At 36.9% G+C, this 15,917-nt stretch overlaps 2 protein-coding genes across 6 annotated transcripts; both read left to right on the plus strand.

Annotated features, from left to right (window-relative positions):
• Positions 1-4,137: 4,137 nt before the first annotated feature.
• LOC140758813 (uncharacterized) lies at positions 4,138-10,469 on the plus strand. Of its 4 annotated transcripts, none has more exons than XM_073095119.1 (5): positions 4,138-4,611; positions 5,191-5,336; positions 6,312-6,535; positions 6,774-7,572; positions 8,050-10,469. In XM_073095119.1, exons 3-5 carry the CDS (start codon positions 6,314-6,316, stop codon positions 10,134-10,136), a joined length of 3,108 nt encoding a protein of 1,035 aa, XP_072951220.1. In that variant the 5' UTR covers positions 4,138-4,611; positions 5,191-5,336; positions 6,312-6,313; the 3' UTR covers positions 10,137-10,469. The 4 variants fall into 4 exon arrangements, with proteins under 4 accessions (XP_072951220.1, XP_072951219.1, XP_072951217.1 ...); XM_073095118.1 differs by having other exon boundaries at positions 5,279-5,336; XM_073095116.1 differs by having other exon boundaries at positions 5,291-5,336.
• Positions 10,470-10,996: 527 nt separating this feature from the next.
• On the plus strand, positions 10,997-14,873 carry LOC140759669 (mitotic checkpoint protein BUB3.3). 2 transcript variants are annotated; one of them, XM_073096295.1, is made up of 9 exons: positions 10,997-11,273; positions 11,372-11,502; positions 11,814-11,896; positions 12,516-12,770; positions 13,159-13,231; positions 13,723-13,803; positions 14,054-14,132; positions 14,235-14,335; positions 14,587-14,873. In XM_073096295.1, the coding sequence occupies exons 1-9, from the start codon at positions 11,169-11,171 to the stop codon at positions 14,648-14,650; spliced, it is 972 nt and encodes a 323-aa protein (XP_072952396.1). In that variant the 5' UTR covers positions 10,997-11,168; the 3' UTR covers positions 14,651-14,873. The 2 variants fall into 2 exon arrangements, with proteins under 2 accessions (XP_072952396.1, XP_072952397.1); XM_073096296.1 differs by having other exon boundaries at positions 11,134-11,273; positions 11,831-11,896.
• The last annotated feature ends 1,044 nt before the right edge of the window (positions 14,874-15,917 follow it).

Genomic DNA, 15,917 nt, shown 5'->3' on the forward strand with positions numbered 1-15,917 from the left:
AAAATACACTTATGTTAAAAAGGGCCGGGCCACGTTCCCCTCACAAGAACATTCTTCAGGCCCAACCCCCCCCCCAAAAAAAAAAAAACCTTCTTAAAGTAAGAACATTGATGTCATTATCTAATGATAGAAGTCAATTGTGATGCACAAAACATAGATGATTATGAGAATCCAACGCTTAAAGAGAAATAATTCTTGCACATTTACGTAGCTTAATAACTTCATGTTTTAAATCGGATTCAGTTCAAGAATAAGAGGCTAAGGTTGTTGAATGTAGATTACCTAACAGTTACAGGTGGGTATACAGGATGTGATGATGGTTAAGGTTAATTAATATTGGGCCATATGCTTGATAGGTATGTTTAATGTACTCTTGTTTGTTAGCTACGGAGTCACGCGGATGGATTGCTTTCTATGTGGTTCATATTGCTTCATACTATGTCAACCAATCTCACAATCCAAGGGACAAAAAGAAAAAACGAAAAAAAAGGCATCGGAATTTTTTAAAAAATAAAGAGCCGATAATGAAAAAATGTGGAAGTATGGTTAGACTTAAATTTTGTAATTATATTTAAATTAAAATCATTAATTTTGTTATCATACTCGATCGATCTAATTATCAAATTTAAAAAATACTTGTTTAAGAAAAATTTATAAATAATTGGATAAGATTTTTTGACACGTCTAAAATAATATCGATGGCTCTCACATAACAAATGTATTATAAAAATAAATAAATATTAATATATTTGTCATCTAAATTTTGATCGATATATTTGTCATCTAAATTTTGATCGTTATTATTTTAATCCTTATTACTTTGAATGCGTTGAAAAAGTTTATATAATTATTTCAGTTTGAATATAATTATAATAAAGTAGATAAATATAAATAAAATTATAGGAGAAGCCTACGGAAGAAATATATATTTAATAATATAGTTTCCGGGTGTCGTGAGATCTACCGGCGCTCTAGCCGGATAGAATTTGTATTGGGTTCGCAGTTGACGACCTCGTTAGATGGTCGCTATCTAAAAGGCGACAGAAGATCCTAAACACTGTCCGCTTTCGGAGAAGATCGTCTGCGTTGCCGACTGCAGGAAATTCTGCATTCCGGACACTTGGCACGGGATCAGGTAACCAACCGTCTACGGTCCACTTCTTCGATCTGATAAATAGCGTGGGGTTCTGAATAGTTCCAAAGTCGACGCGCAAGGTCATTCTCGTAATATTGCCGACATATTAGGACCATTTTGGAGATTTCGTAAGTCATGCAGATCCACCCAAGATTCGTGGGGGGCAAATCCTCCTCGGGATGATGGGAGAGGGAGAGAGAGAGAGATAGCGGAAGAATACGCGTAGCTTGGAGGTCGTACGAGGTAGCGTGAATGCCATCGGATATTGAATGTTATTACGTTTCTACCCCCAGTATGAAATTAATATTTTAGGTAGTTAGTGAATGACAATGACGCGAATGCCCTCCGCTGTCGACTATTGTAGTTGGTGGATTCTCCACATCCGACATTGTAGGAATCTACTACAATTCCTCTTAAACAGAAGAATTAAACCGCAACAAATACTAAGGTAGGTAGGGTGTAAAATGAGAAAATAAGAAGAAGAGTTAGTGCTTATTCCTCTAATCTGATGAACTAGGTGATCAAAGTTGAATTATATATATATATATATATATAATGTGACAATAAAGTAGAAGCAGCAGCATTGCCCTTTCTAAAAAGTCTTACATTCAAGGCATTCTTACTATGGATGTTTAGCTCTCCACTGAGCCTTAATAGCCTTTTCTGACATCTGCCCTTAAGAAGGTCAAGATCACCAAAAGGTTGGTAAAGTAGCTTCCTTTTTCCTACCAGTAGAACCACAGCCTCATGCTTTTCTCTCGGATAGATAATAGATAGATTAATCTAAAGATGACAGCGAATGTACAGCACCACAAAGGAGAGGAAGATGACCAAGTGAGTTGTGATTGGTCCTAAAAACATTATTAGATTACTAATGTGTTTGGCCAAACATTTGACTGCAGTCTTCTCTTCATCAAATGTAAGTTCTAAATGAGGTCAATTATTATACCATCTTTCTGGTTCAACTCTGTACTCGATCCTATTGATTCCTAATGAATGGTCCCAATCTTCCTCTCATGCATAATGTATTTTGTCTCTTGGTATTCACCCTCATCTCATCTGCTGCTTTTGTAGCTCAGTTCATATACTTTACTTGAGAATTATACATACATACATATATATATATATATATATATATAGCACTCCTTTTTCACATTTGAACATAGATAGAGTAGAAGGATAATTTTTGTTTTTGTTTTTTGTTTTTAAAAAAAAAGAAGAAGAAGAAGAAGAAATTCAAATTTGAAGGCATCTAATGAGACTATACCCCATAATTGCCCAAGTCGCAATAAATTCCTAAAACCTCTGTCTTGCAGAATCCACTCCCCTGTGAGGAAGAATGAGAGCTGGATTCCCTTGGACCTGCAACAGCACAAGGGCAGGTCTGGGTTAAAGTTAGGTTGCTTTCACATGAAGGGTACTAGAGATACACCCCCATGTTCCACAAGGGCCTGAGGTACCAGAAGATATCATAAATATAGCTTTTATGGTGAGCCATGCCATCAATGCCTGCTGATTCTTTTCCTTTCTGCCAGTTATAACCATTTACACTTTACCACCCTTGAAGCTAAACTTAGGCAATTTCTTGTGATAAGATCATTAAAGCCGCGAACCCAGGTACAAAAAGGGCAAACAAAAGCAGGTCTTTGATCTTGAAACCATGACCGCTTAGATGCAAGAGACAAGTTGTATTACCGTCACAGTAAGTGAGACATCTAACCACAAACTTCATACTATTTCTGTAATCCAATTGGGATGGAGACTATGGATTTTCTATATTTCACCTCCACTCTCAACCATAAATAACTGTAACCCCACTAGGATTTTAAAGCCTCATGTCTTTCTTATGACCCAGAGTTGAATGCTGGGCCACATTTGCTCTTATTGCCTAAGTGATGAAAAAAAGAAGAGAAAAATTGTCAACCTAAATGTTCCTTATAGCATTGTACATTTGTAAATTAGCATCACTCTTCAGTTATATTTGATCTGACCCAGGTGTCCTCAAACCAATTCAATATAAATACTCCAAATAATCCATTATATAAAGCTCTTCTCTCTTATCCATGTCCTTAAAGCCTGCCCCATGATTAGCCTCAGTGCTTTTTTGGGTGCCCATCCCCATTCGGTGCATCTCCCTTGCACTCTAAGCATATAGTAGTAGTAGGCCAAAGGCATAGAACCTTGGGATATGGATGGCTGATTGAAGCATTACAGACAAAAGATCCATTTGATCCGAGGATTCCAATCCCTCACTAATAGTATAATTAACAATCCCCATCTCCAACCCACTCCTCCCTACCATTAATATAAATTATAACTATAAAGCAATGGTAGCATGAGGAGGAGTTGGGGTAATCACTTTCCATACATCCCTTGCAAGTTGCAAACGAGTCATGTCATTTGCCATTAGCCAATAGCCAATTGCCGTTCCTGCAATGGTAAATAATGTGAACTGCTATGGCATTCCCTGTCCAGAGCCACACTTTCTTTAACCATACAAAGAAGTCACAACCCCAACTGGGTCCCACACCTGTCCCACAATTTTAATCAGTTGAAAACTTTTGGAGCAGCCAAAGATAAGATGTACCTAATAATGTTCTTTTCGCAATTAGTTTTCATTAAATGGTAAGAAATAGATCGTATTGTGACCAAAATGAGACGAGAAAACAAGAATTTTGTGGATTAAGTAAATATTTTAAATAAGAGTAGTAAATGAGAAAATATAGGTGGTATTTTTGTGGATTTGGAATTGGATTGCGTACTGTCCTTGCAGCAGCAGTTGTGGGTGTTGGTCTGTTTTTTTAATTATTTGTTTCTTTTTTTTTTTAATCTCCCAGAAAGGCAGAGGAAGTGGAGAGAATCTCCGAAGTCTGAACCCCACAAAGAAGGGAGAAAATAAAAATCCCATTTTTATGGTCCTTCCTCCCCCAAAAACAAAAAAAAATGAAGGTCGATATATTTTGAGAGGTGGAGGAAATCAAAGAGGAGGGGCTGTAGAAAGGTCGAGAGAATAATAAAAAATATCCATATGTTGTTATATTTCTGTCACTGTTCTTAGAAGGTCATGTTCTTCTGAGAGATTTCCTCCTTGGGTCTCTCTCTCTCTCTCTCTCTCTCTCTCTCTCTCTCTCTAACATTCTATGGCCCACATCGAGATCGAAATCTCTCAATCTGATGTCGATCTGCAGCTTGGTCTCCTTCCAATGGCTGTGGAAATATACCCTCTCCTCTTCCATTAGTACTTCTTGATCTCTTTATATTCTTATTTTGGAGCCACCTTCCTATTTCCTTACTCCTACCACTATCTCTTTTGGTTGGTTTTATCTTCTGTCGTGCGGGAGTTGGGAACAGTTGGGATCTTTTCTTGTTCTTCCAATGGAAGGAGCGCCGCGGCCATTTGGGTTTCAGATGTTTCGAGTAGTGATGCTGAATCCGCTTCAGCGGAGCTCCAGGGAACACTGACGAAGTTGGCCGAGGTAATTTGCTTTGCTTCATGATCTGTTGTATTCTTTGGTTGGTTTTTGGATTTGGGTGGTGATGGCTCTTGTAAAAGGAGATCTTTTGATTTGGTCGGTGGATTTGCGGTGTTTTGGAGCTGGGTGATGGTGGGCTTTTGGCAATTTGTGCCCTTTTGTTCTTTGTTAGCCTTTTTTTTCCCATAGTATTGTTGGATTTGTTGTCCCACTATTTAGGAAATCTTTTTGGTTTCTGTGTCAGATAAGGGTTCTCTATTTGGATTTCATGTCAACTTTTTATATCTAATTCCGTTCGAGTTCTTAGCAAAAATCTATGAACATCAGAATATGTTTTATTACTTAGAGATTTGCACTTCATAATTTTGCCCTTTCTCTTCATTTTGTCATCTCAAGGCCTTGTCTTTTTGGTGCCTTTTTGCCAAAAGGCGAACTAAAGTTACTAAAGCACCTCTTTTGGACACTTAATGTTGATTCAAGGCAGATTTTATCTGTAGATTTGCTTCTGTTTTATTTTTAGATTTAATCTTTTTTAATCCCAACTTTTGGAATTATTGGTTGTCTGTTGTGCGTCTTATGAAGCTTCACATTGGATACATGTTTTGAGAGTCCACTTCTTTTGAGCAGTCTGATTCAGACCCTTGCTGTGTTGTTGCATGACACTCGACAGTTGTGAATTCAGGTTATAGTGAGAAGGTTTTGCCCATCGCTGTTGCCATCTTAATTCGGTAATCTTCGAAATACATACTGTTTTGGCAACATCAAGAACCTACTTAGTTTTAACCTAAATGAATATCTTCATTGCCTTTGTTCACATGCATACCTTATTAGATCTTTCAGGAGCATTTAATTTCAACTTGTTGAACTACCGGCATCATGCGGTTTCTTTCTTTCGTTCTTTCTTTCTTTCTTTCTTTTTTTCTGTTTATATCGTAATAAGGAACTACTTTCACATGGCGTTGCACAATTTGTTATGGTTAATGTCATATTTTCATGTTGTTACTAGAAACTGAAAACTTGAATGTGATGCAAAATCGTACTCTGACCGTCTGTTCTTTAGTTTCTTTGCAATTCATCTTCGAAAAGACATTCTTCAATATTTCTTTTGTACTTGACTACATTCTCTAATCCATGAACGTCCCTTTCTGAGCATGAAGAAAGCATATGCTAATGCTAATGCTAATGCTAATGCTATATTTTTTTTGTTCTAATTGGATCTGCATTTAATTGTTTACATAGTGATGTAAAATGTTCACTTTCCTGCTCCAGGAAATAGTGAGAGTTTTAGCTCTTTTAGATCTTACAAATTCATTATTCCTGTTGTAATATGTTTGTGTAGACATGATACATGCTTATGCAAGTATGATGTATCTGTTGCAACATACTTTCTTCTATCTCACCTATCTGGTGGCAAAAGAAAATTCTTTGTGTTCGGAAGCTATCGAAATCTATCTGTAACTTTAGTATCATTGATGTTAAAGCTGTGACCTTTTCTTAATATGGGCATATGGTCAACAACTCAACATACTAATATACTACTGAAGACCCTACTGAATCTCTCATTGTTATTAGAAAATATAACTTTATGGTAGCTTAAGGATTCCTGTATTTATATTTTCCTCTTAGGGGACAATATTTATCTAATTTTCTGATCTTCAACTTTGTTATGTATTGTGCTCTTTATGACAATAGAGAATTTGCAGGAATGGGAACTAAATTGGAGGGTAAAAGCTACCTACCAGGATATTTGGAAATGAGAGATCTTAATGTGAATGTAAGTAGTACTTGGAGTGGTTACTATGAAGAGAATATGTTGAGTGGGCCTCCATTTGGTGGCTTCATGGCAAGGCCAACCTATGGCTCACAGTATGATAGGGAAATGCTGAAGCAGATGATGCTTGAACATGAAGCTACATTTAGGAAACAGGTGAACATTCTGATACTATCAACTCAAAAGGTGCAAGACAATCTATTATAGACCTTTCTAAGCATCAGTAGCAAAAAAAAAGAAGCTATTTCTTCTTTTAGTTGCCTCTTTTATCATCTGTGGCTTACTATTTTAAAAAATTGTTGAGCTGGTAGTATATCTTGGGAGCTCTTTATTTGCTTTCTTATGGTTACCCGTTTTTTTCTTTTTACTTAACACTGTTTTTCTTGTGATGTAGGTTTATGAACTTCACCGTCTTTACGGAATACAGAAGGATTTGATGCAAGAGTTTCAAAGCAAAGAGTTACCTAGATACTCAATACCACCAGATACATTACAGTCAAATTCTTTTATGTTTCAAATGCCATCTGAAGGCACAAAAAAGATTTGGCAGATGCCTTTTCTGAGAACCACATATGAAAGCTCCCATATTGCAGGGCGGGTTGAAATGAAGCCCTTACTAAACTTTCTTAAGGAAGGTAGCGTTCAATCTTCTCCAAATACAGCGTCTTCAAAAGATGGGCTTCAGAGGTCAAAGAAAATGTTTGACCTTCAACTTCCAGCTGATGAATATATCGAGAATGAAGATGTGGAAAGATCAGGAAAGAAAAATGCTGCTGAATCATCTTTTAAACCTGCAGATCCTCTTGACATCAGCTGTAATACTAATCCTGGGAGTGATGTCAAACTCACACGAGCTACCAGTGAGAGTCCTAGTTGCAGAGAAGACAGCTGGGTTTCAGATAAACAGAGGCAAAACATCCTGAGAAGCCACAAAGTGGTTGATTTGAATGAACCTACGACAGGGACATCCTGTAAAGGTGCAGCAGATTCAGCATCTACAGATCTTCTTCGCCTGAGAAATTGTAACAAAGAGGATCACTGTCATCATTTGCCAACCACATCAAACACAAGATCCTTTGACTCAAAAGGGGGCTTCTTCAAATTTGTGCATGCCGATGAAAGGACTAGCTCGAATTTCTTTAATGCAAATGAGAGAATGAAACGAGTTATGCCCACCAGTAACAAAGAAAATGGTAATTCTTTGCTAATCAATTTAGATTGTAGCAGTGGGGCATAGAGATGTCCATTACCTCTTTCATTAAGGTTTCCTTTTAAATTGGCACGAATAGCTCATTATCTCCCAGTGTCTTGTAAAGAAGTCCTTGAAGTCAGCAAGCACCATCTGCAGTTAGTAGCACTAAGCAGCTTCTAAGTCTATTGCACTGTAAAACTTCTCTCATGTTTTAACTGAGGCCATTTTTCTTGGTTCTTCAACTAAATAATTTTACCATGGATGTTCAGTTAGATAGGACTTTAACCCTGTTACTATCAAGACGTTAAGAAATAGTCCCTGAACAGCACTAATTTTGGCTTATAGCATGATGTTATCTTATTTATGTCCAATTATTATCAACCTGAAGTTTGCGTTAATCCTTTGCTAATGATGCTTATAAATGGAATTATTTCAGTCGTCTCTTGTCTTATTTCTTTTCTTGTTATCAATCTTACAGGGAAAAGTGTATGCAGCTTAAAATTTTCCACTCTAGAAAGCTGTAATGGTGCACTCGGACGATCATCTGAACAAGTAGACATGAAGTCAGATCGGAGTGAAACAATGGAATGGTTCATGAGAAAAACTGATGGTATTAAAACCTCTGGAAGAAATTACATCTCCAGCTCCAAGAACTCAGGGCAAGCAGATCTTCCGATGCCTGCTTCTTTCTCCATTCTTCAGATGGACCACCCTGGTGATGCATTTCCATTTGTACCATCCTCTGCTAAGACCGGGAGCAGTTCAAGCATAAGCCAAATCCCACTTGCAGTTCAAGCACATCCATGCTTCAATGTGTTACCGACTGTGAATTTTCAGAGAAGTACCAATATTACTATTCAAAACACTGAAAGTGCAATTCAAAAATGGAAAACGAATGGCAACCTTACCTTAGACCCCGGATCTCAAAGTGAGGCTCCTTATATAAACGGATTTTGCCAAAGTATTCCAGGTCAAGCTTCTGTGTCACATTTACAACACCCTTCGATGATGTGTAGTGATTTGGACAATAACAGCAGTAGCAACAGTCCATATGGAAACTTTGGAGGCAGATGTCCTGAGGGTTTGCAGCATGCACATTCCAAATGTCTCAAGAATGTAAATTTGAATCAAGCACTTACAGATGGAATTCTGGAAGGCCAACAAGATAAAGATACTGTCAGTTTTGAATGTAAGGGTGAGGAGACCGGAGTAGGAATTTCCTGGCTCAGAACAAAAGGAGCTGTTAATGAATCTGTTGACATGAAAAGTTCACAAACAGCATTCAGCTTTACACACGGTAATTCTCAACTTGTTTCCAGCTCCAGTAGAGTTGGTCAAGAATCTGAGAGCAAACATGGTAAGGATTTTGAGGTTTCTGAGGATACTGCTGCAAGAATTCTTGGTTTTTCTGTTTGTGACAAGATTCAGAAAAGCACTACGCACTCACCTATTTCGCATCAGCGAAAACCTTTAATTGACATTAACAAACAGATTGAGAAAGAAGGCCTATGCTACACCAACATAACCTGTGACTTGCAGGTTGCCAGTTCGGACAAGGAGAGCCAGAGTCTCATTGCTGGATGGGCTATTGGGAAAAACAGCAAAATCCTGAGGGATTACATTGATCTAAATGATGCCTTACCATTTATAGACAACTCAGAATTATCTGAACTACCATCTGAGGGTGAGGTTCCATCGAAACTCTCAGTACCAAGTGTTTGTGTAAAAACTACTTCTGAGATTGATCTGGATCTGGAAGCACATATCTTTGAGGCTGAGGGTATTGTAAATTTCCAGAAGGAATCTGTTCTATCAGAAAAACAAGAGAGTTCACAGGAAAAAGACTGCTGCCATGATTCATTTGCTATAGCGGCAGCAAAGAATATTCTTGCTATGTCAATGGATACACGGGCTTGTTTAGACAGAATCACATCACATCCAGCCTCTCCTCCTCCATGTGATACTTTACATTGGTTTGCTGAGGTTGCTATGTCCACCGAGAATCCTGGGGTGCTGATGATGGACCTTGGAGTCACTGAGTCCTTGGATGATGGATTAGATCTGTTCGAGTCCATGACATTGCTGCTTGAAGAAACCAAGATTGATGATAACTGTTGCAGCGAGAAGGTAATCGACAATAGAAAAGAAGAAGAGATCGGTGCTGCTTCACTGTTACTAACAAAGCCTCGGAGAGGCCAAGCAAGAAGGCGGCGGCAGCGGCGAGACTTTCAGAAAGATATCTTACCAGGGCTTGCATCACTGTCCAGGCATGAAGTATCAGAGGATCTTCAAACTATTGGAGGGCTGCTGAAAGCATCTGGTAGATCTTGGCAGACAAGTTTAACTAGACGGACAGGCCGAAATGGGTCCCAAGCAAATGGAAGGAGGCAACTTAGAAGTTTGGCAGTCGCAGTACCAGAGATCCAGGTTAACTCGCCACCATTGCATTCCATCAGTACTGATATGGATACTGATGGAAGGAGTATGATAGGTTGGGGAAGGACAACAAGGCGTTGTCGCAGGCCAAGATGTCCATCCGGCAATGCCCCAGCACCTGTAGCTTAAACTTTGTTAGCGCCATAATCTACAAAATTATCATTTTATAGAGGAATTTCACATGGAAATTTTCTACAGAGCAGCTACAAGGTATCAGTGCCATGGCCTTGTGCATGCTCTCTCGGTCTTAATTTGAGCCTTCAGTGACTGCTTTGAGTTGAAAAAACAGCTTGTACATTTAAAAAAAAAACAATAAATGCTGGATTATTTGGTAAAACGACCACATTACATTTTGGATGAAGAGCAATGATGCTTAACCATATTATTATGTTTGCTAGATTTTATTTGTATATGTTGTTAGATTAAAGAGAAAAATACATGGACAATTGGAGCTTGTACGAATGCCCAACTTCTTGTTCATCTTTATTCAAGAATCATGCAGGCATGCAGGGACATTAACATTCTTCAAGAATTTGAGACAGGTAAAATTTTGGGACAAAAATAGATCAACAGATAGCATGTTGTATTGTTAGTCTGTTTTCAGATTTACAATACTCTAATGTCAATGAATGAATTGGCTGGATAATCTTGTTTTCTTCCTGAGATGTTAAACCTAAGGATTACCAAATTCTATTTCAGCTTTCTGCAGCATTAAATTGCTGCAATGTGGCAACCCTTCTTTCTTGTGATCACTATTACTTGCAAGAGAAAAGGTGGCCATCAATAACTCCTATTTGTGCTGGATAATTTTGACACAATGTTCTTTTGCTTTATAATACTCTCCTCTAAGCTCTCTTCCAAACAGCTGCAGATGATGTAAAATTAAGCCACAAATATTAAATAATAATAATGAAAAATCAGTGATTTTATCATAATGCAAGCATAATTCCTCCTATTTGATTTTTATTGACTTCGGGTCTTAAGCGGATCCGTTAAAAGCTTGACCCGATCCGATCCACAAGCTTGACCTTTGTAAATAGCAATGCCCAAAAGTTTGGCGGGAATCTTCAACCGCGATCCCAATTTCAAAACTAGGGTTCGTCTCGCGGAGATAGAATCTATAGAGGAGTCGTTCGGATTAAGGCAACTGGCGACGATTAGATGGAGGGATCTCGGTTGGAGCTCGGAGAACCCATCAAAGATGCCATCTCGAGGATCCGATTCGCGCCGAGATCGAACAATCTGCTGATCTCCTCCTGGGATTCTGTCAGTATCTCGATTCTCTATTCTTCTCCTGATTCTGCTTATTTTATTCATCAGATTTGGTCCTCTGGAGCAAAATCTAATGGGTGTTTCGATTTTAGATTCTACGATTGTACGATGTGGATGGATCAGTGCTTAGATTGGAAGCTCTTTCAGAAGGGGCTCTTCTCGATTGCTGTTTCGAGAACGACATGGCTGCTCTTACTGCTGGTTCAGATGGATTCATTCGAAGGTGGGGGTTTTTTTTTTTTTTAGAAAAAAAAATCTTTCTTTTCCATTACGAGTTTTGTCAATTTTGAACCCTCATCTTGTAATCTATTGGGTTTTAAAAACAGATATCACTTGCCCCTTACATGATATAACTTGGAAAATACACTGCGTACTCTTGTTTGTCACATATTTCTGTTTTCCTGGCATTTTCTTAATTATTCATCCAGCTCCTGTTAGTCTTTATATAATCTACTTCCATATTGAACTTTATATCTATCATATAATCTACTTCTAGATTGAGATTATAGCTTCATCTTATGGGAATACTCTCAGGTATAACTTGTGTTCAGGAACTCAAGATGTAGTAGGAAAGCATGATGATTCAATTGTCTGCATTGAGTATTCTGAGGAAACTGGTATGTGACCACCGATGTTTTTCTCTTACTTGCGTCTTTTTTAATTTGGTGGAATATTACTTACTGGGAGGTCAAAGAGGACTGTGATGATCTGTAAAATTGGGTCCTTTTCTATGTTATGACCCGTTTTGTCTTCAAATACCTTTTTCCTGGATCCATTCCCCAATTCTACTGCAGTTCTGCGTGATAATCATGAGAAATAATTGCTCATGATGTTTGTTATTCTACATATTTATGATATTATTTGGGTTATTGCCACACATCGGCTTTTAAAAATGACAGATAAATTATTTCTATACATTTAAGAACCTGTTAAGATTCTTACGGTGATAGTGTCATATTATGCTTAAAAAAGGAACAAGGTAGAAAAAAGAAGAATATTATAGCAAAGCTGGTTAGATGTCAGTAATTTTACTATTTGACCAGCTTAGTCTGACAGTGTTGCAGTTTTGGCATTGATATATTTTCACAAGGTTATGTAACGATTTCAAGTTACTGTTACTCCCACAATATTATGTTTTAGCTATCTGAGAGTAAGAAATCTGTATACAAACATTTGATTCTGCTGAATTATTGATATTGCATAGGCCACTGTATCTAACATTTGATTCTCTTTCAGGACAAATTGTGACTTCTAGTCTTGACAAGAAATTGAAGTTTTGGGATACACACATGAGAAGTGGAAACTCTCTATGCACATGTACTATAGATTCAGATGTGAGGTCTATGTCACTATGCGGAGTTTATCTATTAGCAGCTATTGGGACGACAGTAGAAATGCATGATCTGCGAAATTTAAAAGGACCAGTTCATACAAAAGAATCATCTATGGATTTTCAAATAAGATGTGTTCGTTCATTTCCAAAGTGCCACGGTATTTATTCCCCCACTTTTCAGCTTCCTACGTCATCATCATTCAGGTGCTCTTTAACTCCTAAACTGACAGATCTAAGTCTTGTTGATTATATGCCCAGTTAACAACATATGGATTTGTCCATTAGCACATAGAAAAGTATGAAAGTTCACATGTGAACATCAGATAAGCTTTTTATTTGGAGTATAGTATATGGATACTGCAAGCTGGTGGAGAAACTGTATTAGCTACACTGAATATAGTAGAAGATAGAAGAAACTTTGTCGAGCAAATAAATCTCATACCTTCTTCCACCTCTAGCCTTATTTGAAGCATTTTAATCTTCTACTTTAGAAATTACCTGTTCTATAGGTTCCAGTTTTAACAATTATGATTTCCTAATCTCCAGGATATGTCACTGGATCAGTAGACGGATGTGTTGCAGTGAAGTACTTTGATCCTGCAATGGAATGTGAGATGGGGTCAGTTTTTGGTACTTACTAACCCTTCTGTTTACATTACATGCTAGCATTACTTTAGGCTATACTTCACAGGATTCTTTGATAGCCTCCATGCACAAGAAGCTACATGCATCACTAGATTGGTTGTTTCAAGTAGTATCTCTTTTCAACATAGTTATGCTGAACATTTGCATTCTAAAAGGAGCAGTCTCTGTCTGGAAATCTGCACAAAGTTCTGCATGGACTTGATCATTGCATTGGATAGACGCTGACATTTCTGTAAAATTGATGGCCTGGGGAAGTATCCTGGAAAAATACATGGTTAAGGAATTCAGCTTGTATATGATTTCATTTTTTTTTCTGGGCCCAATAAGGAAGATCAGTACGAAGAAAAGAAAACAAAGCTATAAAAATTAGTATAAGAATCATTTGCAAATGTATAACATTTGGTTATAGAAGAGAAAAGATGATTTGTTTCTGTATTAAATCTTCACCTTGCTTCATATTAACAGATATGTTTTCCGGTGTCACCCAAAATCAAAAGGTGGAAGAGCTCATCTGGTTGACGTAAATGACATTGCTCTTCATCCATGGTATGCATCAATTTTCATTTAGTAAGTTCATAACTCTTTCTGTAAAGCAAGGGGCAAAGCACCCAAAGTGGGACAGAAGGGCTTACAATGCTCTGGGAAAGAAAGGTGGAGCTTTTTCCACTTTAGAATAGAATAGTTTGAAGTTCTAAATAATCTACTGATCAAAGGCTTCCGGTCAAAGCCCGGTGAGCAGGCAAGATTTTACTTGTCAGATTTAGTAGAAAACCTGATATTATATGTGCTACTGTAGCTATGATACCTTTGTTACCGGAGATAATGAAGGATACACTATCATCTGGGATGCTCAATGCCGAAAGAAGCTGTTTGAGGTGCATATCTAGTTAGCCATCATTTCCAACTGCTAATTCTTTCCTAACCATGTACCTACTATGTATAGCTTTAAGAATCTAAACGTGAATTTTCTCATGCAGTTCCCGAGGTACCCAAATAGTGTGGCTTCCTTATCATACAACTACAACGGTCAGCTTCTGGCAGTTGCGTCCAGCTATACATACCAGGAGGCAATTGAAGTGTTAGTTTTTTTTTTCCTTACAGCCTGCATACATATTCGCCACATTACTCATGCATATGCCTTATCTAAATTTATAAATATACATATACACAAATGTTATGTTAATTCTTAAAAGCAACAAGCATATATATGATGATCAAACGTAACCAACTGACTGAATTGGAGAAAAATTACTGTGGTTTTAACTTTGCCTCAAATTGATCTGTCATTTTTGTTTATCAGTTCTAACTTTGAACCTTTTTATGGTTCAGAGAGGAGTCTCCAGAGATATTCATACAAGAATTAGAGAATTTGGCCATGCGATCTTCATCATAGTAGGGGCTTTGCATGAAAAGATGGCAGTTTTAACTGCATGTTGTATGTTTATGCAATGTAAAGATTGATTTTATGCCTAGCTCACGGTAAGATGTGCAGGACTATTCCTAAACCATTTTATTCTCTGTACACACTTTTGATTATTTTGTCACCTCGATTTCCTTCTCGTTTTCTATTCAAACATTCTGAAAAAGGAAGAATGTGTTAAGTTGGTTTCACTTAGGGTGGGTGGTGTATAAATATTCTCATCAATGTTTAATCTATTCTCGCTGTTATAGATCTTTCAATTTAGGAAGTGCCATGTGTAAGTTTCCTTTCCTAAAAGATTTTTAAGCTTTGCCTTTGCAACATTGGCTGCACTTCCTAAATTGAAAGTTACAATAAATAATTAATATAAAATTATTAAGAGTTTTATAATAAATAAATTTTTTTGTATGTCAAATATATAAAATTAGAGAAATTAATCTTCATAAATAATATATAAAGTATTATTAGTAACAATATTAATATTTACTATTTAAATAAGAAAATTAAAAATTGTAAATCATTTTAAAAAATATGCGGATAAACGGATATCTGATATCCGAATCCGAATCCGAAAAATATATCCGATCCGTATTCGAATCCGTATCCGAATTTTTTTCAAAAATTCTATCTAAATCCGTATCCGAATCGGATAGAAATTTTTTATCCGAATCCGATTCGAGTAGGGTCGAATAGCGGGTCGGGTCGGAGTTAATCCGACCCGTTTTCACCCCTAGATCTCCCTTTACTTAACATGGCATTCATGACGGTAGATATATTAGAATTTTGGAGTTAATAGTAGAAATTCATATTATATAAGAGTTCTAATTCGTATTCCGATACTTAGTATTGATATTTAGTGGTGCACTGTTAATTTTTTCTCTTAAAATAAGTGGATTGTGTTCACATATTATATCATGCTAAAATAAAAAAGGTTAGTCATAGCTAGTGGGAAATCGAATCTATACCTAGTCACAAAATGAGCAGATGAGAATAATCCATACAGGTTTTTGTGCACCGGAGTTTGGATAAGAATTGGATAGATACCCTCACATCTATGAGTTCTGGAGCTTTTACAAATTAATTATATTTAATTTTTTATATTAACATATAATACTGATTATATATATTTATTATTATTATTATTATATTAGAATGTGTATAATTTATATTTACAATGCACACTAAAAAAATTTATTAATACAAATTCATATTTCTAGTCACAACTTTTATAGGTATATTA

This window comes from Typha angustifolia, chromosome 4, assembly GCF_048772165.1.
Source record: "Typha angustifolia cultivar Huaian chromosome 4, ASM4877216v1, whole genome shotgun sequence".
In the NCBI taxonomy this organism is placed as follows: Eukaryota; Viridiplantae; Streptophyta; class Magnoliopsida; order Poales; family Typhaceae; genus Typha; species Typha angustifolia.